This window comes from Agelaius tricolor, unplaced genomic scaffold (genome assembly GCF_023055355.1).
Source record: "Agelaius tricolor isolate 1412-34295 unplaced genomic scaffold, bAgeTri1.0.p SCAF_9, whole genome shotgun sequence".
Lineage (NCBI taxonomy): Eukaryota > Metazoa > Chordata > Aves > Passeriformes > Icteridae > Agelaius > Agelaius tricolor.
The window spans coordinates 19,515,259-19,539,629 of NW_027269269.1; the positions used below are offsets into that span (position 1 = coordinate 19,515,259).

At 43.6% G+C, this 24,371-nt stretch overlaps 1 protein-coding gene and 1 long non-coding RNA gene across 16 annotated transcripts in view; one reads left to right on the forward strand and one right to left on the reverse strand.

The window, feature by feature from the left end:
• The window catches only part of LOC139592768 (uncharacterized), a 43,897-nt gene extending 35,766 nt beyond the window's left edge, over positions 1-8,131 (reverse strand). For 2 of the 13 annotated variants that reach the window (XR_011680107.1, XR_011680106.1), the window contains exons 1-2: positions 7,619-8,131; positions 5,951-6,430 (exon numbers count right to left, since the gene is read on the reverse strand). This is a non-coding gene — a long non-coding RNA (uncharacterized lncRNA). The other 11 variants (XR_011680108.1, XR_011680111.1, XR_011680105.1 and 8 more) reach the window with 11 other exon arrangements.
• LOC139592758 (alpha-2-macroglobulin-like) overlaps positions 7,045-24,371 on the forward strand; it is a 36,717-nt gene continuing 19,390 nt past the window's right edge. For 2 of the 3 annotated variants that reach the window (XM_071432976.1, XM_071432974.1), the window contains exons 1-14: positions 7,046-7,275; positions 11,256-11,439; positions 12,127-12,283; positions 12,839-12,891; positions 13,575-13,595; positions 16,338-16,506; positions 18,435-18,519; positions 19,225-19,348; positions 20,071-20,185; positions 20,312-20,421; positions 20,827-20,988; positions 21,254-21,481; positions 22,774-22,837; positions 24,075-24,217. In XM_071432976.1, the coding sequence (XP_071289077.1) occupies positions 7,187-7,275; positions 11,256-11,439; positions 12,127-12,283; positions 12,839-12,891; positions 13,575-13,595; positions 16,338-16,506; positions 18,435-18,519; positions 19,225-19,348; positions 20,071-20,185; positions 20,312-20,421; positions 20,827-20,988; positions 21,254-21,481; positions 22,774-22,837; positions 24,075-24,217 (1,704 nt within the window). In that variant the 5' untranslated portion in view covers positions 7,046-7,186. Of the gene's footprint in view, positions 7,276-11,255; positions 11,440-12,126; positions 12,284-12,838; positions 12,892-13,574; positions 13,596-16,337; positions 16,507-18,434; positions 18,520-19,224; positions 19,349-20,070; positions 20,186-20,311; positions 20,422-20,826; positions 20,989-21,253; positions 21,482-22,773; positions 22,838-24,074; positions 24,218-24,371 lie in introns of all 3 variants that reach the window. The other variant, XM_071432975.1, reaches the window with a different exon arrangement.

The following is a 24,371-nucleotide window of genomic DNA, read 5'->3' on the forward strand; positions in this document are numbered from 1 at the left end:
GGACAGCTTGCAGTCCAGACCTGTGTGTGCCTGGACCCATGTCCTCCATCTCACCCTGCCACGCCCTCCAAGTCTGGCCAGAGTTTGTCCAAACCAGGCCACGATGGATCATGGTAGGAGCCACCAGCAGCGACCCTCCCCATTTTCCCGCACCTCTGCTCATCCCCTCCTTCATCACGCTTGGAGCCGTGATGGTGGTTTCTGCAAACACTAACACATCAGCAGAGCAGCATCGGGAGGGCTGGGGAAAGAAACACGGCTGCTGCTCCTCTTTCCCGGGCGCAGCAGCGGCGCCGGCAGCGCTCGCCCATCCCGCGGGGCTCCAGGGCCGCGGGGCCCCGCTCCGCTCCGCGCATCCCGGCACCGGGCATGCGGCCGGGGGACCACGGGACCCGCGCCAAGGGGCCCCAGCAGGGATTTAAAGGCAAACTGCTCAGGTGCCGAGGGCTAACATCCAGCCGAGGGCTAGGATGTGTTCGACAGGATCCATCCCACCAGGAGGTTTGCTAATGGCTGCATGCGAGCTTGCATTTTTTTTTCCGGTGAAAATTAACCATCAGGGCAACAGAGGATATTCCTCTCCCCAAAACCATTTTTTTTCTCTCAAAGAGCACTAAAAAATTTGAGTTTTAGTACTCCACGGGGCTTGCCATGCGGGATATGCATGATACTGATGTTATAAAAAGCCACTTTCTTAAGTTCCACAGACAAAGAATTTGTTGGGACACGAAATAGCTTTGGGTACATTTCTGATCTCCATGCAGAATGTTAAAATTAAAACATCACTGGCAGTAGAAGGAAAAGGAGGAGAGCAAGAAAAGCTGTAAATTTTGCACTTCTGGCACAGCCCAGATTGTAGCAACTGACTTGATTTACATGAGCATCAGGCTGGACTAAAGCAAGAGAAATCAATAGTTATGGTAACAAGGTTGAAAAGGAGAGCAGACTGAGTGGATGTGGATACAGGGTGTATATCTTCCTGAGGAATGTAAGGCCAATTAAGTTAAGGCTTCAGCATCTCACATGGAACTCATAAAAATCCCCTCAGGTCTGGCCCAATATGTTATTCTGTTCTGCTGAACACAGTTTCCTGGGAAGAAACAAGGTCCTGGGAAAAAAAAAATAAAGTGCATTTTTATCATACTTTTGAAATCTTATCTTCCTTTTAGGTCAAACCTGCCTATTAAAACATGAAATGTTCATTTCCCACTGCACTCTCTTCCTTTGCATACTGAAAATGTAATGTTTGTTGCCCAATTTTATCCTTCAACTCAAACATATAATTGCTCATTGCAGTCAGATCTAATAAATATCCCATGCTCACACTCTCCCTCCAGATTTTTACATCTAGATCATGTCTCCCTAGCTTCCACACCCACAGGGAACAGCAATATTTTTAAAACACATTCCAACACCTCCAAGATGTCTGAAACCTTGGTGTCATGTTTCAGCTCTAGGTTTTGTGCCACACACCTGAAACTGAAGCAAGTATATTAATTGTGGGCTGAACAAGCCAGGGACACCCACCAGCCTGAATGTCCTTTCTTCTTCTCTCATCTGATAAGCCTGAGGTGACAGGGATCAGGGGAGTGTTCCAGGCCTCAGAGGGTAGAATTACTGTAATTTTTTAGACATACAGACTAAGCAAACTGTGTTGTCCAAATGTGATAAAATCAGGCTGACTGGCCCAAGAGCTGCTACGAGGTATCATACTGCTGCCAACTCAAAGGCACATGCACTTACTGTGCTTGGTATTGCACATACCAGTCTTAAAAAGCTGAAACTGTTGTGCAGGATATTGGACTGGGTCAGCAATGCTACAATAAATGGGAAAATCCCAGCTTCACTGTGGGTGTCTGCCACTGTCCTTGTACCTGCTCTGGATGTCCCATGGGTCCATGAATAGCTCTGTTAGAAATACATTAAAAGCTGTTCTGAAATGCATTTTTTATTGATAAAAAAGAATTAACGAAGTATAATCACGTCATAGTGTCTTTGACTGAAGTGCTCTGTCAAGCTTACTTCCCTTTTGTGTTATGTAACTCTTGTAGAGCTTATTTGTGCCGTGGGAATTGATTTGCTGCTCGTGTGGAGTCCACACTCAAGGATCTGCAAAAGGCTGATGTTATGGCCTAGTTAAGAAGAAGAACTCTAATGACCATACCTGCTTTGAAAAGTGAACATAAATGCTTTTACAGTAGAAGATGAGTGTCATCCACAGTGTAGGCAGCAGGATGCAAAATCTAGAGGAAAAATGGGTCTCTCCAAAAAAATAAGCTTTAGTGTAGAAGCATTCTCTTGCTTAGGCCCCTCAAATGCTTAGCTAGGGTCAGACAAAGGAGTCCTCAATTCTGGGAGTTTGGTTGCTCCATCTTTTGACTCAAATCCTCTGTGATCCCCACAGTGTCACAGGCAACAGGGCCAAACTATTAGACAATGGCACAGCAAGACCTCACCTGTATGATTTAGATGTTCAGGTCTTCTTCTCAGCACCTGTGTCAAATATGGAGTGTGAGTAATGACCAACCAATTCAATGGTCAGAGAAGACCAGAAATGTGTCAGAAGACCCTTCAGCCAACAAATGACGATGTCTGAGGAATCAACTCATCTTTGTTCTCTGATTATTTCTTTGTTGATTTCATTTGTACCTGGTGGACAATTAGGGAGGTAGGGCTTTGTCTGCACTGGTGACCCTCACCATCTGATTCATCAGCCAGGTGACACAGAAGTGTGGTCACATCTCTGGCACCACTGGCTGTGAAACACCAAATGTCAGAGAAGGGCTTCCTGAGGAACATCACTCATACATTTGCATTTTTTTATTCAGAGCAACAATGAAAACTTTCCTCAAGGATTTTCAAGTGGAAAAGCAACTCATTGTAAGCTAATCCTGTAGCTCACAGCAAGAGAAAGCTTCTTTCTGCTTGACCTAGTAAAGGGTCACCTTTTGAAGGTCAAGAAAATCCTAAAAGCAAGGTATTACATTGAATACAGGACCTAATAGCCTCTTTCAAGGGAATGTCTCACTCTTCCCCTTTCTGATACTCCTGCAGCTCAGCACACTCATCTCCTTTCTGGCACACCACTGCTCCTGCTAGGCAAACCAGGATCTCCCTTAAGAACATGACTTCAGCAGGACCCCATGTTGTCACTGTGTGTATATAACCTGTCAGCTGGGAGATTTAAGAAGTCCTGTTTGAGAGGGAAGAGAGACATATGAACAAGGCAGTCAAAGGTGAAGGGAATAAAAATCACCACTGGCTATGACAGGACTCTGTGCATGCTGCTAAAGTGCTAACCTCACACATTTTTTCAGCCTCCTACCCTTTGACTCACTGCCCATAGGGAGGCTAAGGCTGGGTTATTACTGGAAGCAATTGCATAACTGTGCCAGATGTTTTCTACTTCACTTCTCTAGATGTGATAAGTTTTAGGTCCCACCAGTTCCCCTTGCTGTCCTTGCTGTCAAGGCAAGGTGTGTCCCCAAGGAGTGTGCCAAGGTGAAGCACATCTGGGAAGTCCTGTGCACTGACTGTGGGATGCACAGAGCCCATGGCTGCATAGGAGAGGTCTTGTCCTGTTCCCAGGACAGGCTCTGTAGCAGGACACTGTGTTGAAAAGTTCCTTGATAAATGGTGTGTTCTCCAGCTGTGTTACACTGCTCACACACCTTCCCCTGACTGAAATGTCAGCTCTGCCCCGCCTAACAAGTTGGAACAGAACAAAGCAGAGGTGCAGTTGAAAGGATTAAATGTGACAATATCTGATTTCCTTGCCTCATGCTCCACTCGGACTTTCTTATTTGGTTTTCCTATAGCATCCTCTATCTCAAAATCCTGGACAAACACACCAGCTGAGCCCCAGCTCCTGTCTGCACTGGGAAAAGGCTCATGCCTTGGGTACCAAACATCTGGCTTAGCTGTAGCACAGAGAGAGCCCGATGGCCTTGCATCATGTCACCCAGCAAGGCAGGAGGCAAGGTGAGCACAAAGCCCGTCCCCCTGGCCACCTCTGCTCACACAGAAGGCTCTGGGACAGAGGAGAGGAGTGAGAGCTCCTGCACACCTCTGCAGCAGGTGGGTGTTACACCACTGGGTACAGCATGGGCTGTGCCACAGGGAGGTGGCATTGGCACAGCTTTGTGCCACCTTCTTCCAGCAGCCTGCCAGAGGGAGGCAGTGATTTGGAGTTTTACTGTTTTATAGCTAAGTGAACTTAAAATCTAAATGGGAGAAATCTCTGAAATGCCTACACAGCATGAGCATGGGTTTTTTTTCTACACTGGCACTTCTGCTGATGGCCTTGTGCTATGAAGTGTGGATGGTCTCTGGGGATGGATGTCTCATGGCACCTGTGGGTGCCTGTTCTGTTGTTACATAGCCCTTGGGAGAAACACTCTTTTTCCTTCCATGTGCTCATTTTTTCTCTGTATGAATCTTGGCCTAATTACCTTTGCTCCTGCCACTGTGCACCTCTGAGGAAAGCTTGGCTCAAACACTGTTCAACCTGACTTGAACATAACCTCAGGGCCAGCAGAAGAACCTTCATGGGATGCCTGTGCCTGAGGAGAGAGGTAGTCCAGACACTAACTTTACAGCCAAAGCTAAACAGAAAGTCTATATGCATTTAATATATCTTTTTATATGGTAAATTTTTATCTGAAGAGTCATATGACTCAAAAAAAATTATAATTGATTGACCTGAGTGCTGGTCAGAGACACATTTGTAAATGTTTTGGCTTTTTCAACCCCTCTCCTTGGCAAAATTCTGAGTAGTACAAAAGCATAAATTAAAAAAGCTTGTCATTTGTTACTGCATCGGGGATTACCTTCAATTCTCTGTAATATCCAAAAATATCTGCTAACATGTGAGCAGTTTCCTGTTTACAGGTTTTTAAATTATTAGAGAGCGTTCACTAGTTACCTTAGATGGATTTTATAATGGGATTTCAACAATTTATCCTACTGTGTGTGTGCTGTGTACTGTAAGTATCAAGCAGACACACTCTGGATTTCTCATGCCTGAGGGTAAACAACCTTGTTTATAGCCTTTTTTACAGCATACAGTATAAATTTCTTCTAAGGCAAGACCAAATTTATATACACTGTGGATGTTTGTTATAACACAGCTGAGAAAGACAGAAAACCTCTACATACCTTGTATACGGCTTACCCTACAGATGGCCACCTCACATCACACAAAATATGGTTCACAGGACCATTTATAAAATTCAGCCACCAATCTGGTTTGCAATTTAATCTACAAAGTGCATTAAAATGAAAATAATTCATTGATGGTTTTGCCATGCCTGAATTTAGTCATTTGTTCATATGACACCTCAGAAATATGAGTTATATTTGACAGCCCAGCTGTCCACGTCTGGGAAAGGCAGTTCATCTGCTTGTCAGGCCCTTCTCTCAGGTTAAATTATTCAACAAGCAACTAAAGTGGATAATCTTTATTCATTCTGACATTTCCAGTTTCATTTGAAGTTTAGCTGATGAAGCTGTTTTATGGTATTTCATTTCATTGTGTATCTTCCTGTTCCTGCTTGGTACAACTTGTAAAATGTTCATATTGTCTGAGGTTTTTTAATAGACGACCTTCCCTTCACTGTGGTCTGTGAAGCATTTTGTCTCCTATACAATGAGAAACCCCTTTTTATGTCTTTGGGTGTTGCTATCATTCCTACTGATTTATCTAAGTACTTTTTCCTGTCATACTTCTTTGTCATACAAAATAAATTGCTTTGGGTTTGTTTGCTTTTGTTTTTTCTCAGGCTGGGAAAACTAATATCATAATTTGGATTTCCTTTAAAATAACAATACTGATGTTTGTGGTTTCTTCTCTCCTGTAGTATTTTTTCTGCCTTTAGCTGAACAGCTAATACAATTTGTTAACTGGAGCTGTTCATATAAGTCTTGAGTTTTACAGTGGGTTTTTCCTCACCTGTCACCACACAAAGCTGCTGGCATTAAGGAGAGACATTCCTTTGCTAGAGCTGCTGGTTTCCAACAGGAGTTCTTAGGTGAAAGTGCATGGACCACCATATATCATGAAAGGCATGATACCAGTGTCTTCAAGAAATGTTTCCACAGCTTTTTCTTTTCACATGCCTGTTCTTCAAAGGTTAAAGTTCACTTTATTGTTTGGCTTTGGCCTTGAGGGTTGAACATTGTGCTACATCCTTGAGGAGACTGAACAGGATCATATTAGAAAAACAAGTGTCTTTCTTGAGATTATTTACCTTTGGTGGCAGAGGTGCCAAAACTGCTTTCAGACTCCAGGAGCAGACAAGGATCCCCACATATACTGCTGTTGTGAAAGTACAGAGAATATTTGCACCCAACCACAGACACCTTTTCTTCCTGCAATTGCAGTCAGCAGCAAGTCACTCTGCTTTTGGACAATTGGCAGTCACCTACAAAGCTAAAAAATAGAAACTGAAAAGAAATCAGAGGAAACTATACCAGAATTGGGTTAAAAGTGATTAAAATTACACAGCTCAATACCTTACTTTGTTTTCAAGGGAAAATGTGTTTTCTATAGTGGTTATAAACTTGGAGGTGTAGGACACATCAAATTGTTTTGTCATCTTTGCCAGGCAAAGCAGTGAGGACTGTAAGGCTTGGAGGAAACTGCAGAATGAGGCATGCTGTGACTGGAATTCATCAATATTCATGATGGCCCATATTAACTTACTAATTTCACCTTCTGCATCAGTCATTCCAACTCAAAACAATATATTTTAAAGTGCTGATGAAGAGGAACTGTGAAGGAAGTATTGTGGAAACTTAAATCAGATTGCTGTGATTGGATGCTGCCCACAGGCAATATTACCATGTGCTGAACAGAGTTCACATCCCCAACACCGCGGATTTCTGATGGGTTAAGGAAAACAGGGTATGAATCATTCAAAGATTTCTAATATAAGCATTACCCAAATAAATACCCTTCCCCCACTTGCAGAGTCTCTGGCCAAATACTGTCCCTCTGTTCCAGCTCCTCCTTGCTGCCTCTCCCTGTTTCCGGATGGGCCCTGGCCCCCAGCCCTTATCTCCTCCAGCCCCTGGGCTGTTTGCAGAGAGCAGCTATAAAGAGGCTGACAGAGCACGGAGTGGAGGGGAATTACAAGGTGCAGGAAAACAGCAGCACCGCTTGGCTCAGCACGACCTGCTCTGCACCATGGGGAAGGACAAGCTGCCCAGCAAACCAAACATCTTCCTCCTTCTTCTCTTCTTCCTTCCTGGAAACACTCCTCTCAACATGGAACCGTAAGCTACACGTGTGGAGGGGGGAGGGAGGTCTAAGTGCTCCCTTTTTCCTGCAGCTTTCTTCCCACTAATAACCAAGCCCTGAGTTCCTGCACAGCTCTGACAGTGTTCCTCGCTCCCATCCTGTAATCCCCCGGCTGTCCAGCCCTGGGACCCCTCCCCACCACCATCTCTGCCAGGGGCCTCCTTCCACCCTCCCCAAATCTCTGCCCGCATGCCCACAGTCCTGCCCTCATAGTCCAAACCTGGATCCTCTCAACACCTTTGCCCAAGTATGTTTCTGCCTTGAAACCTCTCAGGGCCTGGGATGTTGTGGGCATGATGCCGGGATCCAGGTGCTTACCTTTCCCAGAGTGTCCTTGTTTCAATCACTGAGTTACTTCTCCCCATTCTCCTGTTGCTTTCCAAGCCAGTTTGTTCCCCTTTCTCCTGCCAGTTTGTTTCCCTTGGCAGCCTCAGATGTGCTTGTTCTCGGAGAGGATCTGTGACCTAGATTCCCTTCCTGCGGCTCGGGGGCTGGTGTCAGCGCCAGGGCTGCGCGGCCTGGGAGCACGGCTGCAGCTTGGGCTCTGCCGGGAGAGGGGCAACCCGGCATGGCACGGGCAGGCTGGAGCCTGGCATGCCCACCCCAGCCTTGCCCACCGGACAGCGCTGCTCTGAAGGCTCTTGTCTGGGTGGGAGCAGCCTCCCTCTTCATACCTTGGCTGGGTTCCTCTTGCGGTGCTGACAGAGGCACAGCTCTCACCAGCACGGGTCCAGCAGTGCTTGCTGCAGAGATTTCATGCCCACGAGCAGCTCTGGCAGAAGGTACAGCACTAGTGCTGCCACTTGCTGTGTGGTCAGAGGTAAAGTTGCCACTGGGTCAGCCTGAAGGACATTTGACTCACGCTGTACCATCAATCCCTCATTTGTCTGCCCTGTTTGGGTGCTTCTGGGGTGGATCAGCCAAGCAAGTTTGTTTTGGGGTCAGGCAGAGCTCTCTGGTCCCCCTACAGTAATCTGATGTAACTAAGTAATTAAGTAATCTTCATTCATTCTTGCCCAACATCAGGGGGAAAGGGAATGAAACCATACTGCTCAGACCTGTGGGCAACATAGAACCATAGACTGGCCTGGTCTGGAAGGGACCTTAAAGATCACTCAGTTCCAAACCCCCTGCCATGGACAGGGACACCTTTCTCTAGACCAGGTTGCTCAGATCTCTATTCAACCTGGCTTTAGGCATCTCAAGATGGGGTATCCACAGCTTGACTGTCCAATCTGTGCCAGTGCCTCACCAGTGAAGAAATTTTCTCCCTAATATCTAATCTAAACCTGCTCTCTTTCAGTTTGAATCCATTTCCCCTTGTCCTGTCCCTTGGCAACAGTCTCTCTCCATCTTTCTTGTAGGCTGCTTTTTATCCCTTAACTGAGCCCCGTTCTGGGAGGGAAGAACAAAGAAAGGCTGAGAGGTGGGAGAGAGAGGGGTGTTGTTGGGGTCCCCAGAAGGAGGACAGGAGCCCAGTAGGGAGGCAGTTCTGAGCAGTGAACTGCTAGGTAGCATAGGCAGTTTTGCTGTGGGTGCAGGATAGATCAGATGCTGCATACAACACAGAAAGGAAGCAACCCTTGAACTGAAGACAAAAAATTAAACTTCCAACCAAGACTTGCTCACTGTACCCTATGCAAGTAGGGGGTATCACTTATTTGGGCAGAAATAGCTGCTGCTATTTCTATTTCAGAGGTGACCATCTGGACAGGAGACACAATTAAGGCTCAGATTGCATATTACAAAGAAACATATTCATCAAATTAGTGCAGCACTGGAACAGATGACCCAGACAGATGGTAGAAACTTTATCTATGGTGTCCTTTGCAAAAGTCCTGTTCCAGAAGGGAAGGTGGGCTTAAGACATCCAGAGGTCCTTTGTAACCAAAATTTCAATGATTTTGGAAGAATGCAGCCAAAGGTATTATTCTCCTATTCTGGTTGTGCATGTAAGCTGTTTAACAGTGCAGCGGACATGCTTGGGAGTACTCTGCATTTGGTCATAAGTGTGAGGCCATAATGACACTTTAATTGGCAGGTATTGATTTGGGCTGATGAAGTTCACTGCTTTCTTTGGCTGGGTGCTTGTTCTAGGAAGCAGCTGAGAGTCAATACACAGAGAGACATTATTCCACTTTCAGCTACAGCGTTACCTTCTCTGTAGAGACAAACTCACCATTTTTGCCTCAGCCTCCATCTCTAGGGTCTCCTGTTCCTCCTTGGTGCATGCCTCTGTCAGAGTCACTGCCTCTCTCATCAGAACAGCTCATTGCATGCTGAGGTCTCTTTTGGCAGCCCAGATGCTTTTTGTCCTGGAATGTGTGTACATGGCTTTTGTGACCACAGTTGCTTAAAACACTTATGGTAATTTAATTCATCTGTCTCTTCTAAACAACACATCCCCAAACACCTAAAGAGAGGTCTATAAACAGCATGGTTTATATCTCTGTTTCAAAGGCAGGAAAGCCAGCCTAAGGGGTAGTTCTGCAAGTTGGCCAAAATTTCAGCAGAACAGTGAACAGGAAGAGAAATGAGGCCAAATTCCCCACAAACTAGGTCAGGCTGTCCTTTCTGTGGACTGGATGCTATTGTCACATTGCCAGTGCCACTGACAGGGGACAGGGGGGATGGCATTAGGGGAAGCAGCATGGGCTGAAGCCATGGTAAGAAGGTTGTGGAAGAAAGGAAACGCTGGAGAAAGCAGAGAGTCACAAGTTGTAACTCACTCTCTGGGAGGCTGGAGTTCCCTCCTTTCACAGCTTCTGCAGCAGCACTGGCTGAGCAGAGTTGCCAGCAGGATCCTCACTACATTTCACCACAGTGCTGCCTCATGGTGAAGGAAATGCAGGAGCTGCTGGGATCCCACTGCCTCCACAATAGCTTTAGGACTCCCCAGAAAGCTCAGAGCCCAGGCAAAAATGTAGCTTTGGATGGATGCATTTGTATTTGTCCTCTATTCCTTTCTGAACCCTTCCCGACAGTCTGTTACTTATTACTGACTGAGAATTTTCCAAGGCTGACCAACAGTGGTCAAGTCTGAGTGGTAGGAGCTCACTTATTATATTCCCTTTATGAACAGTTCATTTGCTATTTTTTGCTACTCAGTTCTATCATACAAAAAAATCTTTTCCACAAACATCTAAGTTAATTTTTAGAATTTTCTTATCTGGCACAATTATGAGACTATTGTACTTCCGAGATCATTTAGGTATGTACTGAAGAACAGGAGTCTCAACACAAACTCTGGAGGTTTTCACTGGTTCCTACTCCTGCTGCACTATCTTTCAACCAATTAATCCAGGACAGAATTATTAATTTGATTTATTAGTAAAATTATCCCTTTTATTGAATGGCAGCTTAGTTTAAGGGTCCTCTGTGGGGACCTTTCTCAAAGCTCTTTGCAGATGCAAGTACACATGAGGTACCATAAAACACTACACCCCAAAATTCTCTGTGTGCTCATCTTAATAAGGTCCCAAACTGCAAGCACTCACATCTTTGCTCATCATGTGAAGGATTTGGAAACTTGGATAGGCAAAGACTGGAGGAGTCAGACAAATGGGTGGGTTTTTTCCTCAACTGTTTTTAGCTAATGCCTTTGAGTCTCAAAAGGAGATTGTGGGATATACAAAATTCAATTAACAGCCTGAAACCTTTCAAACCATCCTTACTCCCTGCTGTGAAGCCAAACAAAACATCCTTTGTAAAGCACTCTCCATTAGCATAGAAATTGTTCCTTCTACTGCAAGCATTTTCCTGCTTTTAGGCTAATTAGTTAGACCATTTAATATGTATAAACCCAAAATAAAATGAATGCTCATGTTATATGCACTGCAATTCTCAGGGATGGCAATGGATTAGGCATGCTGATTTGTTAATTTCCCTTCACTTAATACTGTTCCCTTAAAACCGTTTCACATTTCTGATCTTTCTTGCTTCCCTCCCTTCACAGGCAGTACATGGTGCTGGTGCCCTTTCTGATCCACACAAATTCTCATGAGAAAATCTGTGTTCAGCTGACCTACCTGAACGAGTCTGTGACCCTGAGTGCCACACTCGAGTACCTAGGGGAGAACAGGAGCTTGATTGATGACGTGGTGTCAGAGAAAGACGTGTTCACCTGCATCCCTTTCTCTGTGAGTATCTCATGCTTGTGGGATGGTCTCTTGTGTTTATTGATGTGGGACAGTAGATCCAAGCAGTCCAGAAATAAGAAATAAGACACACTGCAATCAGAGATCCCTAAGCTAAGCCGAACAAAAGAATTAACTCAATGTGGATGACTGACTGTGGTAGTCTTACAAGGACTAATTTTCCCCCATTATCAAATTCTGTGTCCCACATGATACTTCTCTGCATGCGTTAGAGAAGTATTTTGGAACTTTGACTGACAGAATGTGCCCCATGTTTGTTTGATATGAGTAAGCCTGAGACGAAAAATACCAGGGTGGACTGAAAACTGTAGAAACCGGGGAATTGTTAAAGACAGTGAGGTCCATGAAATCATATGGCTGCTTCTGGAGCTTATTCCCAGTTTTTTACTGCAGAAAGTTGGTTGGTGAGTAATGTAAGCAACAGGTTCCATACCCTAATTAATGAATCTGGGTTGTTTTCTTTTTGATAAATCGTGTGATGGAATAAGGTCAAGTATTTCTGTAAAAAAAGTATATAAATGAAGGAAGGCAGTAGTTTTTTTCTTGCTCCCTGCACTGAGTCATTTTTGTCCCTTTAGGGAACTTTCTGACCCAGCTAGCACTTCTTCCTTCAGTGCTCAGTGCAATGGGGTGGATCAGTAAAGCGGTTATCCTCTTCATTCTCCTTAGCTCCCAAAATCCAATAGCACATCAGTGGCATTTCTCACTGTCACGGTGACAGGGGAAACACTGCAGTTCAAGAGTCGCAAGTCAGTGCTGGTCAAGAATTCTGAGAGCTTGGTCTTCGTCCAGACAGACAAACCCATCTACAAGCCCGGACAGACAGGTACCGGGAATTGGGCTGGTATTGACTCTGACAGCAAAACATCTTAAGGGCTCCATTCTCCAGAGGTGCCATACTGTAGTGAAGTTTTCAGATTTCTTCATGGGGGGATCTAAAGTACTCAGTAAATCTTATTTCTGTCAGCTGAGGTCTAGTTCATGGCACTTTCATCATTCCAATCTCCATTCTCCAGGTACAGTATCTCAGCCAGGTGTAGGTACAGGCTCTGATTCATTCTACTCAAGTAGAGGCACAAAACAAGGGTGACTGCAAAGCATAGTCTCCCTTGGCTGCACCAGAATCAACAAAGCAGGACAGGCATTCCCAAGAGATAACTCAATTCAGCCAAGACCTGATTATTCTTCTAAATTTATCTGCCCCTCACTATCTGCAAGAGAAAGACCCTGAAGTAATTGTTTCTATTACTTAGAGATCTCAATTCAGAGCCTGTTGATCCATGGAAAGAATCTGAGTAATAAATTATTGAAACATTGTCATTTCCTGTGATGGCTACAAATTTAACTGTGGAATTTCCTTTTCTTCTGTTGCACTCTTCAGTTCAGTTTCGGATCGTCTCTCTGGACAAAGACTTCTACCCGCTGAATGAGAAGGTAGAGCCTTAATTCCTTGTTGTTAGACGGGAGATTTAATTCTTAAATTAACACCATTGCTGTCATCATCCAGAACCACTGAAGACAGCCTTTAAACCATATGATACTCTCTCACACCATGCTTTACCTGTTCCATAATCTGTCCTAGGACACATTCTGTCTAAAAAAAAATCCCCCTTTTCAGAAGCATATAGATGTTTAAAACCAGATGTGCAAACCAATGTATGTGACTAATCTTGTGGGCAGGGATCTCATTACTGAAAAAATGTGTCGGACAAGTTTCCATAGGTAGTCACAGGTGTGAGGTCGTTTCTGGCAGTGGATGCAGTCCCACACTTAGAGAGCAGCATGACAAGAACTTGGTTTTATGGAACTGGTCAGGGGTGCAAGCCCATCTTTTGTTTTATTTGACAATCAGTTCCTTCTGCAGACAAATTCTTTGAAAACTTGTGCTTCATCACAGCTTCATACAGTGGTAAGACAAAAGGTCAGGGTCCTAAAATATTACATATAAAATTCCCTTAGCCATCAAGATCCAAGGAAAAATAGCAAGTACAGAAAGGGAACAACCCAAAGGACTTCTAAGAAGTTCTTTGTTCTTCTGCCCCTCAGTCCAAATCTGGAAAACAATTCCATGTGATTAATATTTCTAACATTGATTTTCTTTTGATCTTTCCCCACAGTTTCCCTTTGTCTACGTTCAGGTGAGTGGATAACTACATTATTATTATTTGCAGAAGAATGTGCAGGCACAGAGCAACCAGTCCCCAGCAGTGGTGTTTTCAGGCTGAAGGGCAAGGGAAAAATCACAGGCCTCTGACCTTTTCCCTTTGGTTAAAGGAAGGTTGAGTAGCTGGGCATCAAAATAAGCTCCAATAATGATTCTATGAGCTGTAGGAGAAAACTAATTAACCATTACAAGCCATGCTGTGAACAGAACTAGACTTGGCAGTGTAGTCTTCCCAGTCAGAACTGGGTCTCTGTCTGCCAAGTGTGGTTGAAATTAGAGACCAGTGTTGAATAAGCTATCAAAACCAAAGAAACAAAATTAAATAAATGGACATCCCTTGTCCTCCCAAGCATGTTCTTTTTGTCTGGCTTTTTTTTTTTTTTTTAATGGTTGAACTTCAGTGGCAGGCAAAAATTAATAGGAAGGATGTTTCAATGATTCAAGCACTCACTTTTTTCAGATGAGACCCCAAAATTTATAATTATTATTTGGGATATCTTCTTTTGAAAAAAACTTATGATGAGTGCTCATGGACGGACCCTGAAATTAGTGTGCACAAAATTTATTTTGGTTTATGCAATTAATGAGTCCTGTGTAGTCAGTCCTTTTACTGTTCCTGCTGTGTGGGGTTGCTGTGTCCATTCTGCACCATCTCTGTCTAGAGCTGGAGAGTCATCACAACAGAGGTAGGCCACAACCAGGCTGTGCCCCTTTTCCTGAACCCTCTTTTCAGAGTGCTGTCATTCTCTCTTCCCATCAACAAACTTCCAAAAAAGAGCTGCAGAGCTGGTGGGCCACTGATGATCTGTGAATATTGGAAAAAAGAAGAGTAACACAGTGGGAGGTGTGGATTAGCAGGCCAAGGAGAGCATCTCAGAGCTACCTTTTTCCTTCCCTTTCAGTGAGATGATAGTTTACTGAGTACAGAAATCTAATGAAAGGAGCAAAAACAAATACATCTTCCAGAAATATGTCCTTGTCTAACCAGTTGAATAATTTAATAACCTTTGTGTGTATGTGTCAATACCATGAAAGCCTTCACTTTTAAATCCCTAGGAAGGCCATCCATGTTCTCAGCTCTAGTCTGTAAAGCATGGTGTTTGTCTGTGCTGCTTAAACCAGCTTATGTAGGCCTTGTCCTTCATCTTCACCATCCCCTCTCCCTTCCTCAGTTCTCCTTCTCAGCCCAGTACTGCCCTTTGTCTGGATTTCACAGCTGTCTACAAGACACTCATGTAGAGGGGGGAACTCCTGGGGCAGAAAATTCACCAGATTACTCTAGAGTACTTTCTTCAGCCAGATCAGATCTGTCAGTGCAGTTTACTACATGATTGCATGAAATTTGGACTGGACCAAAGGAAAGAGTGGCAGGAGTGAAGAAAGGTGACAGCCTAAGCATCAGCGCTTCTAAGGAAATAAATGTCCGTAAATCCAAACCCTGGATGTCACTAATTTATCTTAGTGAAGCACAAAGGCAGAAGTCAGTATGAGTCTGCTACTTCTGAACTATTACCCTGACCTATTGCTTATGTAATTTAAAAAAAAAAAAATAGAACACCTTTCTGAGGAAGAAAACAAACTGGCTTTCAGGCCTTCCCTATAGATACATCACAGGAATGGCAACAAGTTCACCAGCCCAGCTTGAAATGTAAACATTCACTGTAAACATTTTCTTGAATTCCTCTTCTGAGGAAGCCCAGTGGTGTCCCTCACAATAAGTGGTGAACTTTTCAGAAGGGTTGAAATGTGATGATGAAGAGGATTTGGTCAGAGCCATGGGATGCATTTTACTGACTGTGCCACCCTCCCAGGTGGCTTCTTGGGAACATGGCCCCCTCTTCTGCCCCCTGACTGATGACCTCCAGCTGGGAGAATGCCATTCGCATCTCCATTTTTCCTAAGCCCTGAGATAATATCTCAGTGAAGTAAATGCACATAGTGGCATACCTTGAGTCACACACCTATCTAGAGTAAATAAACTTTTAGTGACAGCCAAGGTACAAGGATGCACTAAACTAGGCGGAACAACTGTGCTGTTTCAGTGAGTTCTACAAGAAATTTGGAGCTGAGGGGGTTAACTATTGATGGTCAGTAAATAATGAGCAATACACAAATGTAGTAGTGGTGAGACTTCAGCTCCAGCATTAGGAGCATGGAGACACAAGGGAGGGCTGCCAGCTGGATGCCTCTGTGTGGGAGTATACTTTCCTCTGTTCCTGTCACCATTACCCCCCCCCCCGACCACAGGCTTAGGACTCTTGTACATTTCTCAGTCCCATTGGTAAGTCAGGTGTCTGATTCCTCGGCAGATTGTTTATTGGTACTTCAGCAGTCTTCATTCCAGCCAGGAGAAAACCAAAACTTTTGCATGCCGTATGGCCAGTCAAGAAAGCTGAAAATTCCTCCTTTTCTCCATGTGCTATACTTCTGATACCAGTTCTGTTCCCTTCTGTTACCCTGCCAGCCTGCCTTGCCTAGCTTCCTGTCCCCATCCTTTGCAGGTACAGCTGAGGGGGAGACAACACAAAAGTGTTTAAAAGCTTTCTTGCATGCAAGTTATGCAGAATTGGCAGGTAAGTACTTTCAGAACCTCGCAGACTGTTGAATAATTACAGATAGGTATTTCCCAGCTGGGATGTGCATACACTGGCACTGCACTGCTCTGTCCCTGGCACTCCCCTGTACTGTCTCGTGACACTGTTACCCTCACCTGCAGGATCCCCAGAGGAACCGTGTGTACCAGTGGCAAGGGGTGGAACTAGAAACAGGCTTTACACAGCTCTCCTTCCCCCTCACCTCGGATCCCATCCAAGGCTTCTACAAAATAGTTGTGCAGAAGAGCATCTCATCCCATGTGGAGCACTCCTTCAGTGTGGAGGAATTTGGTAAGGGAAAGGAATTTGACAGTAATGCCTTTTACTGTGACCGCTCAATTTGGAATTTTCTGGGAACAGCATGGAGAAGGGAGGGACAGAATGTAACAGGCAATGGCGATTCATAGGGGCTGGGCCAAAAAGCACTAAGTATGAGAAACGATTGCTGACTTTACGGCATCTCTGCGACCTGCCCAAGCTTGTATTTGCTCAAACTGCTCTGGGGAGCACAGGACATGCCAGAATTCCTGTGTATGGCTTGTGGCACCAATTTCAGCTGGCTTTGTCTCAGTTGATTCCAGTCCAGCAGCTTGTTGCAAGTAGCACTAGATATGAATGTAAGATATGACAATATTTTGGTGACTCTATTTTGCTTCCCTCATCATCTGCATAAGGTCTCTTTCTCCATTCGTAGTCCTCTCTATTTTTGCTCTTCCTTGTTTCTGTGAAAGCTTAGAAAACATGTTTGGTAGAAAACTTGTGATTGAAGAACCCATGAATGTTACAAAAAGACTGCTAGGAGAGACTGAGTATGGAGAAATGTGCTGCTGCAGGGAGCCTTTTAACCCTCAGCTCTCTAACAAAGCTTCTTGGGTGATCGTAGGTGTGTATTCTGACCATAGGTGTAGATGTGTATTCTGACTGTAGTGCACATTTGAGGAGGCTGATTGGCCAGTGCTTCACACTCCGAGGCTCTCCACTAACTCTGCATGAAGACCAGATGTTTATTCCAGAAACAGCAGATCCATTGATCAAGACCTGCTGTTTCTGGAATATGCAGCCCATAGATTGCCATTAAAGTCCATGAGAGATGGCTTATTTGGCTTTGAGTCAAGAATGGTGAGTAATTTGACCACAAACCAGGCTATAGGCTTCAATCTGCCATGGTGACAGATGTCCTGTTCCTTGTCCCCCAAAGACCATTCTGAATGCCCCACAAAATCAAAACTGTTAAGTCCCATTGTTAGCCTCCTCCTAAACTGATTTTTCTTTCCTTTGTTCTTTAGTCTTTTTCTTATGAATCTCTCCTATTGCTATTTCTCTTAAAGTCTTTTGAGGAAATGCACCCTGGAGTTGAAACATTGAGCCTTGCCTCCTATCTTAGAGGCAAATTTGTGTCTAAACTGTATAACTCAGGGTTATTTTCCATTTCCTGGATGTGCACCCACTCTGCTGTTATTTCCTCGCACTGTGAAAAAACCCTTCAGCTGCACCAGCTGGAAGCAGGACATTACATGCTTCAGTCCAGTCCTGGGCATGAGGAGTTGGAGGTGTAGGGCTGCAGGATGCAATATGGAAAGAGAGTTGTAACTTAATATGTAAAAAAAAAAAAAAGTAAAACATATATATATATATATATATATATATATTTTACTCATGCTCCTTTATATTGGGCTTTAGTGCTGCCTTTTCCACTTGAAAATATAGATCTGAGAGTCTGTGGCTAGATTCACTTGAACTCTGTGGGTATGCAGGACAATATCCCACAGTGCATCTTAGTGAGTCTAGGAGAACTCTGCATCTCCAGAACAGTAAGAATGAGCCAAGAGAATCAATGATTTGGGGCATTTCAATGTGGCGAATTACAAAGGTGGCGAATGTGCTGCTCCAAGTCCCACTTGCAAATTATGCATTGTGAAGACACCACACAGGAGCAGTGTGTCCTTGTGAATGGACTCAGGTGAGGGATCTGCTCAGCTGTCTGGAGCCACATAAGCCCATGCTGCCAATAAGGCAAGGTAAGGACTACAAACTTCCTTAATTGCTTTTGAACCCAAACAGTGGTGAAGGCTGAGAAAACCTATGGAAGGGGTAGAGATAAATACTGGAGACCACAGGGAGGTTCATATGAAGAGGATCCTGGCTCTATGCTTGCGTTGCTGTGTAGTACACAGCTCCTATTCACTCTTCTCATACCAGACTTTCTCTCTTCCATCTAGTGCTGCCCAGGTTCGAGGTCCTGGTGAAGGTCCCAAAGATGATCACTATTAAGGACAACGAGCTTCCAGTGTCTGTCTGTGGTCTGTGAGTCACAGAGCTCCAGTAAATCTCTCTTGCTTATTCTTCACTCTGCCTCTTTGCTGAGGACCAAAAGAAGTGCTCAGGGAGGGTTTTTAAACTTTTCCAAGGCATGTAGTGAACACTTATTTCATTCTGTCAGTCCTGAACCTGCTGCTTGGCCTGAACAGTCAAAGTGAAGTGTCTTCCTTGTGTTCCTTAAAAGATTATGTCAAACAAATCTGCATTTTTCTCTTCTCAGTTTATTTCACATTTTTTCTTTCTGTCTTTACATTTCTTCAGTTAGAGCTTGTCTGCCAATGCTGAACCCTCAAATACTCCATGTCAGATCAGACATCATTTTAATTGGTGATGCTAACCCAGTGTTCTCATTTTTAACTCATAAGTCACTCCTTCTGAGCACCTGGTTGTCTTTCCATTTCTTCATTGAACCCTGAGCAGTTTATAATACACAAATGCTCCTGGCTGAAATAATTTTCTAAAGTCAACCTTTTTCTGCAGAGACATCCCACCTAGAACAGGATGAATGTAACTTCCATGAATGATGGAAGAATGTCACTATGGAAGTGATGGAAATCATTAAAATGCCAGATTAGTCAGCCTTTCAGAAGTATTAGGAAATCATCCACAGAGGTCTTTAAGGAGATGTGTCTGTGTGGCTATGCCTGATTGTCTCCCTATCTGATTCATTGTTTAACACACTGTGATTAGGTACACCTATGGGAAGCCTGTTCCTGGTTTGGTGAATGTCCAAGTATGCCGGAAATTTTCCCAGTCTGCTTCAAGTTGTTACGGAAAAGAAACAGAATCTGTGTGTGAAGAATTCACCAGGCGGGTGAGTCCCAAGACCAAAATGTAGTGGTTTTCTGAAGGTTAAAGGGCCATCTTGTCTCAAGAAAGATCAAATATGTTGGGAGAGAGTAGGGCATTAGAGATAGCATTCTCTCTAGGGAAAAGCAAAGAATCTCAGAGGAAGGCATTCTTAACAGAGGGATCATTAAACTAGAAACAGAACTGATGATGAAAACCTGACCCCATTGAAACCAGTGACAAACCTCCAGCTGCCAGCCATGAGGTCTTTGCTATTGTTCTACAAACTGAGAAAAGAATCTTTGAAGGAATTTTCTAACTGAGAGGGACTGACTGTGAGCAAGGAGCAAAGATGAGAAGAAAACAAGAAGGATGTATAGAGAACAAGGAACAAAGATGAGGTGGTATTGTATATGGGTCAAGTACAGGAGAAAGAGCAACAAGACGAAGAGAGAAGACAATGGAAGAAACAGGAAGAAAAACAGAACTAAGGCAGGAGGCAATTAACAAGGAAACCAGTGTGGCCCTTAGAAAACTGTGTGTCAGATATCTCACAGAACACAGAAAATACGTGGATGAAACACTAGGAAACAGGCTGAACACAAGTTCTTGGAGACAACCCTTGAAGAAATTCTGGAATTTCAAGAACAGAAGTCAAGCATGTTGGGTTTGGGGTATCTATTCTTGTTCCTCAATGCATAAACTTTGTTCACAGAATTTCAATTTTCTCTCCAATCCCTCGCTTAGGCAGATGCTCGTGGGTGTGTTTCTGGTGTGGTGAGGACCAAGGTTTTTCAGCTCCTACGCAAGGGATATGAGATGAGCATTGAGGTACAAGGCAAAATCACGGAAGATGGCACAGGTATGTAGGACACGAAGAAGTCAAAGTGATGGCAGGCATAACAGGAGCAACTGGCAAACACAAGGAAGGTGGAGTAACATGACTAGAAATTCATTAATAATCCCTCTTTACTATGCTCTGTCGCAGGAATTGAGATGACTGGAACAAGCTCCTGTGGTATCACATACACCATGAGCAAAATCCACTTTGACCTATTGGACCATGTGTACAAACCAGGGATCCCACTCTTTGGGACGGTAGGGAACTTCTGAGACCCTGGGCAATGAGTGGCACAGCAAACACACAAGTGCACAATCCCATCAGTTGGAGTCGTGGGGTGTGTGGGTTACATGGTTCAAGAGGCAGGTGATACATGGTGGAGGTCCCAAATGAAACTGGTCGGGGGAGTTAAAACTACTGAGCAACTAAGGATCCTAACAGATAATTTCCATGGGCTGACTGGGTTGTTTTGCTGAGAATTTTCTTAGTTGTACCCTCAGACAACTCAGGGCATGCCTCGCACATTCCCACATTCTTTTCCTTTGTTCTTGTATCAAGAAATATCCTGCCTGGCAAGGAGGAAAAGAGGGGAGAGGATGTCTTACTTGTCAATTGCTTTGTGTTGCTAGTCTAAAACCTGAAGTTTGTTATTGCTTTGTTAGGTGAAGCTGGTCGATGGCACTGATGCTCCACTTGCCAATGAAACCATCACAATTACTGTGGGTGGAAACAAATACAAAGGGAATTACACTACAGATGAGCAGGGACAATCCTGGTTTTCCATAGACACTACCAGCTTCACAGAACTCTCCCTGGAAATCCGAGTGAGTGGCAGAGACAGGGGTAAGCCTCTGTCTTTCTCTTCAACAGGGGAAATGTCTGTCCATGGATTATCAGTCTTTTCTGACAATTGGAAAGTAAGGCAAGTTTCTTGGTGGGTCACCTCACTTCTCTGTGTCTTCTCTGCATGTTATCCACAATCTCCTAAGCATGCAAAATACAGAACATATCCAGAGTTTTTCTGTGGACTTTTATGTGGCTTTATACCTGTATTTGTTTGGCTATGAACCTTTTATTCTTCCTTCTCAGGCAGAGCATAAACCTGAACTGAACTGTTATGACAGTGACTGGATGACACCGTCCTACAAGCAAACCACGCGCAGAGTAACTCGCTCTTACTCCCTCAGTAAGAGCTTCCTCAAAATTGAGCCAAAGCCTGAGGCACTAAGCTGTGGCTCCTCAGCAGAGGTCCAGGTGCACTATATCTTCACACCAGAGGCCATAGGGGAGCAGAAGAAAATTGTCATTTATTATTTGGTAAGACACATTTGGGGTTACTTTGATCTACGGCCACAGAAAGCAGTGTGTAACCTCTAGCTGTGTTCCGTGATGAGCAACCAGAGCACTGCTAGATGGCCAGTAATGATGGAGAGCATTGGAAACCTTCAACAGCGCAATCCAAATACACTTCGCTAATCTTTCTCTTTTCTCTCTCTTCTGTGTGCGGAATTTTGGGACACCACAGTAATTGGAACAGACTGTAACATGCTGGCATTAAGAACTATGAATTTGTTCATTTTGGGGATCAGAGAAGAGAGACTAATTGAACTGTGACAAAACAATGACATGTCAGTCTCTTTTGGGAAAACAGGAAGATTCAAATTAATATCCAAATAGAATGTCTTTCTCCCTAAATTTGTTTTTCTGGTTATCCCATTTAATGACACTAGCAGAGAAGACAAGAGTAGCTTTGGAGAACAATAAAAATATCAGTAAACCAGACACTTCAGTTCTGGTGGACTGCATAGATCTTCAGGGGACTTAGGCTGATATTCAAAAAAAATAGAAACCTGTGCTAGAGGTGTCTATGTGCTTATTTTCAAGACTTCTAACAATTAATGGAAGGACAATATATTCATTTACCCAGTTGCCTGGGAAAATTGATTTTAAGTATGTGCATACAGCGGGTAAACAAACAGTAAGAAACTTTCATTTTAACAGATGTGGATCCCACATCTTGAAATTGAAATATGGTGTTTTGGAATAAATATTCCATATCAAAAGTAACTGAATAAAAAGCATTTTTGACTATGCAAAAGGAATCTTTTTCTAGAAATGAGGGAATTACAGGAGGTATTTAAGCTATTGCCTACTGTCTAACTTCAGGTACCTTGCTCAAGCTTGTATTCTTTGCAGCCTGTGGTCTTCTGTCCCAACTTAGTGCAGTTATAAAACTAATCCTGGTGAAATTTTTCTTCATACTGTTTCACAATGAGACTGAGAGAGGAATGAGGAGACTTTTTGATGTCCAGTCTGTTCCAAATTGTTAGAAATGAGCAGATGACTCCCAGAGTTATGTGTGGTTAGAGGCAAAATGCATTTGAACCTGATCTATATATGTAATATGTACAAAAGTAAAGATACATATGATCAATGTGGTGCTCCTAGGAGCAAATATTCCTGTCTCCAACGACCCAGTAAATTCCAGCCTGGCACCTTGTTGAGCATCTTCTTGGTGCTGCTCACACTCTTACAATTAACCCAGTGAACATTCCTTCTCCTTTCAACACTGGAAAGAACAGTTCCAGGAAGATTTCTCTGTTACACAGGTGATGGCCAAGGGACAAATCGAATTAGCTGACACCCATGATCTGACTGTGAATCCTGGAGATGGTGAGCAGATCTATGCCTTTTTAGCATTTCTGATGGTAATTTGGGGCAGAGGGAATGTAGGTAAATTACTTCAATTCAAACACTGAATTTAACATTTTGTTCAAACTTTGCATGTAATGTTTGAATTTTCAAAATTAAGCCTTTTTATATGACATGGCTTTGGTTAATTTTGTTTTCTCTGAGTTCCAACAGGTGCTAATTTTTTAATGAGAAAATGTTAGAAAATTCAACCAAAAATAAGTATAATATTTTGGCTACTTCCTAAAACCAGCACTTTCTGATGGCCACTCTACCCTATTCTGATTGTGGATGCTTACCAGTGTTGTGAGACTCACATATACAACACGCAGGAAAAACATGCCTCCATTTCTTTGTCTCATTTCCCCTATTTTTTTTTTTTATTATTCCTGCCTTGTAAGCATGCAAACACATGCATATCTATATTCTAATCAACACATTTAAATTTATTCACATATATGTCCAAGGATTACACATTTCAGTACCAGAGACAAGCTGTGATGCAACTTTAAATGTCTATTGAAAATGAGAAGAGGGAAACATTTTGTAAGTCTGTGAGAAGGAGTGGCACTGCAGTGGATATAAACAGATTATGGCAGTGAAAGATCTCATGCGCTGTACGAAGTTCTGTATCCTCACTAGGAGCAGTGACTGAACTCCCACCCAGGCTGGTACCAAGGGATGTTCTGTCACCTTGTCTAGATTGTGACATAAAGCTCAGGCCCTGATAGAGTTTTCCAGAAGAGAGGGGCATTTTCTACTGTGTCTGGAGCAATAGTTTGGTGTTCCAGATAAGTGCTTGCTTAGCTATAACCTTCTGAAGTTATTTTTTCAGTCACTCTGCAAGCTTGACTGCTGTTACCCTTTTTGCAACATTCATGTTACTTTTTTTTGCCTCAACTATTTTTTCGTAGATCTTGGAGACTGAGGGGAAAAAAATGGTTGGGAGCATCAAGAAATTACTCCCCACATTAACTGGGGAGAATTTAGAAGGCAGGGAGAGGCCCTCCAAACTCATGTGCTTTGTCAATTCACAATCAGTCTTTGAATGCAGGCATCTTCAGTAGCAGCCATAAATTTTAGTCATGTGTCAGTTTGCCAGCCCCTGATAACTAAAAATGTTCATCAGGAGTGAACTTGACTTTTTTTTATCTGGGGAAGGCAAATGCATATATTGGAACCCCTTGCATATTGAATAGCCTTCTGCTCTCTCTGTCAGCTTCCGGGACATTCCAGTTGAGCTTCCCTGTCGAGGCAGCAATTGCTCCCGTGGCACAGATGCTTGTGTACACCACTTCACCCAGTGGGGAAGTCATCGCCAGTTCACAGGATTTCCAGGTTGAAATGTGCCTCCCCAATAAAGTGAGTACAAATCATGGTTTATGCAGCCCATGTTTGTCTTGTGGACAGCAGCTCAGTTTTAATTTCCAGAATGAAGGCAGAATTCACAATGGGTTCATGAAATGTTCTGACCTGATGTTGACTGAGGACTGATGACCAGAATAAGCAACAAAGC